The sequence below is a fragment of the Meleagris gallopavo genome, chromosome 13, assembly GCF_000146605.3.
Source record: "Meleagris gallopavo isolate NT-WF06-2002-E0010 breed Aviagen turkey brand Nicholas breeding stock chromosome 13, Turkey_5.1, whole genome shotgun sequence".
Lineage (NCBI taxonomy): Eukaryota > Metazoa > Chordata > Aves > Galliformes > Phasianidae > Meleagris > Meleagris gallopavo.
The window spans coordinates 17,995,208-17,997,549 of NC_015023.2; the positions used below are offsets into that span (position 1 = coordinate 17,995,208).

Here is a 2,342-nt window from a genome sequence, read left to right on the forward strand (position 1 = left end):
GTCCCAGTGCTCGCTTTGGGGTTGCGGCATCGGGTCCCGGTGTTCAGTTGGGGGAAGCTGACCCGGGGTTTGATTTGGTTAGGAATGCCCGTACACCTATGAGCAGTCCCAGCTTTCACACCCTAATCCTATGTGCTGCTGATCCACAGCCTGCCAGCCCCCCATCACTGGGCCCACTGGAGCCCTCCGTAGCCAGCAGGATGTGCAGCCCCAGCCCGGAGCAGGACAGCGGGACCACATCGTGCCTGGAGCAGGTATGGGAATGGGGGCAGTGGGCTTAGTGCCATATCGGGGTCTCCACTTGATCGCTTCCCTTTGTGCCTTCACCCTTTATTAACTGTCCCTGACCCCACAGGAGGAGCTGGCCACGCTGCAGAGCCGTCTCCAGAGGATGAGGATGAAGCCCCCCACCCAACTGCCCCCCATCCCCGCTGGGGTCGGCGCTGAGCTGCAGAGCCGCCTGCAGAGCCTGCGGGGCCTGGAGCTGCGGCTCCGTGCCAAGGCAGCGGGCAGTGGGACGGGGCAGCCTGGGGTCACCAGGACAGAGGCTCCGGTAGCAGCAGAGAATAGGTGAGAAGCAGCTCCAAGGAGGAAAGTGGGGCACTGAGGGGTTGCTGCCACGAGGGAGATGGCCACAGTGCTGCTCTACCCATGCAGTGTTACAGTTTTGGTGAGATTGGCAGCAGGGTCCCACAGATCAGCAAAGCCTTGAGCCCAGAGGGTTTGCCATTCCCAGAGCGCTGTGAGCTGGGACCAGTGTGGGATGCTGGGATGGGAGGGAGCAGATGGGACCTGCCCCAGCCTGGGTGTGTGCTGCTCCCATCTCAGCCCTGCAGGCTCAGGGCTGTCCCAGTGACCCCTCTCCATTCCCAGTAGCTCACGGCTCCCCGCATACCAGCGCTTCCATGCCCTGGCACAGGACACGCCACCAGGGCTGACACTGCCCTACAAGTACAAAGTGCTGGCAGAGATGTTCCGCAATGTGGACACCATTGCTGGGATGCTCTTCAACCGTGCTGAGACCATCACCTTTGCCAAAGTCAAGCAGGGCGTGCAGGACATGATGCGCAAGTGAGTCTGCAGCAATGCTGGCGTGCGGCTGGGGCTGCTTCCCTGCATCAGCCCTTGGGATTCCCCACCTCTCTGGTGCCGTTGCAGGCAGTTTGAGGAGCGGCACGTGGGGCAGATCAAGGCGGTGTACCCCACCTCATACCGCTTCCGCCAGGAGAAGAACATCCCCACCTACAGCAGCGGCGTGAAGAAGTCTGATTACCAGCTGACACTGGAGCCGGTGCTGGGGGAAGGTACACAGGGCTGGGACCTGCTGGGTCTGAAACAACCGGAGCGTGGGTCAGCCCTGCAGCTCTGCTGCTGTACCCTGAGGTCTTTGCTGTGATGCTGCAGTGATGTTCTCTCTCCCTGCAGATGAGCAGCTGTGTGGCCGCCCTCACCTGTCAGCATCACGCCTGCTGGAGCGCAGGAAGGAGTTCCACCGCAGCCTGGTGAACATCGTCAAGCAGCACCACGCGGTGAGCCCCAGCCCTCTGTCAGGCTGTTCTCGCTCCCTGAAGGAGCGGGTGGGAGGACAGTAATGCAGCATGGAGAGCGAGGAATGCGTGGCTGCTGGGATTTCTCCCGGTTCTGGCTTTGCCCAAGCCAGCTGCCACATTCTCACCCTGCTGCAGGCATTCCTGGCTGCGCTGAGCCCTCCCATGGAGGTGCCGGAGGACAAGCTGACCCGCTGGCATCCCCGCTTCAACGTGGATGAGGTGCCTGACATCAGCCCAGCAGAGCTGCCACGGCCACCGCAAGAGGACAGGATCAGCACGGCACAGGAGGTGCTGAGTGCAGCTCGGGGCACAATGAGCACTAAGGTGAGCAGGGAGCACCCGGCCACTGCCCCACAGCAGCCATCCCGCTGGGTATGGGGAGGGGTGGGGAAGGGCTGCTCCCGTGTGGGTCAACTCGGTGCTGTAAGATGGGGACACACGCTTGAACATCGGTGTGCACGAGGCTGGAGGAGCTGCCCCTGGGGCTGGAGGTGAGGTCGTGCCCCACGCAGATGGATCTGATGCACGTGTGGGGAGCACTGGGCTGCTGCAGGGTGGCCCCGGGGGTGGGGGGCGGCGGAGGGGAAACTTCTCCTTCCTCCCAGCTGTAACCCAACCCCTCCTCCGTCCACATGAGCAGATGGAAAAAGCTCTTGCCAACCTGGCCTTAAGAAGCGCTGAAGCCGGTGCGGAGGAACCGGCGCTTTCCAAAGCAGCGTCCCCTGCCAGCACCTCCAGCGCTCTCAAAGGGGTGTCCCAGGCGCTGCTGGAGCGGGTCAGTAATTCCATCCT

At 62.7% G+C, this 2,342-nt stretch overlaps 1 protein-coding gene across 1 annotated transcript; it reads left to right on the forward strand.

The window, feature by feature from the left end:
- Window positions 1–122: 122 nt before the first annotated feature.
- Window positions 123–2,340, forward strand: CDT1 (chromatin licensing and DNA replication factor 1; the record flags this gene model as incomplete). The annotated part of the gene is made up of 7 exons (XM_010718251.3): window positions 123–254; window positions 356–570; window positions 877–1,071; window positions 1,159–1,304; window positions 1,426–1,529; window positions 1,686–1,874; window positions 2,191–2,340. Coding segments are annotated over exons 1-7 (1,053 nt in total), but the record flags the coding sequence as incomplete, so codon positions are not given.
- Between the last annotated feature and the right edge of the window lie 2 nt (window positions 2,341–2,342).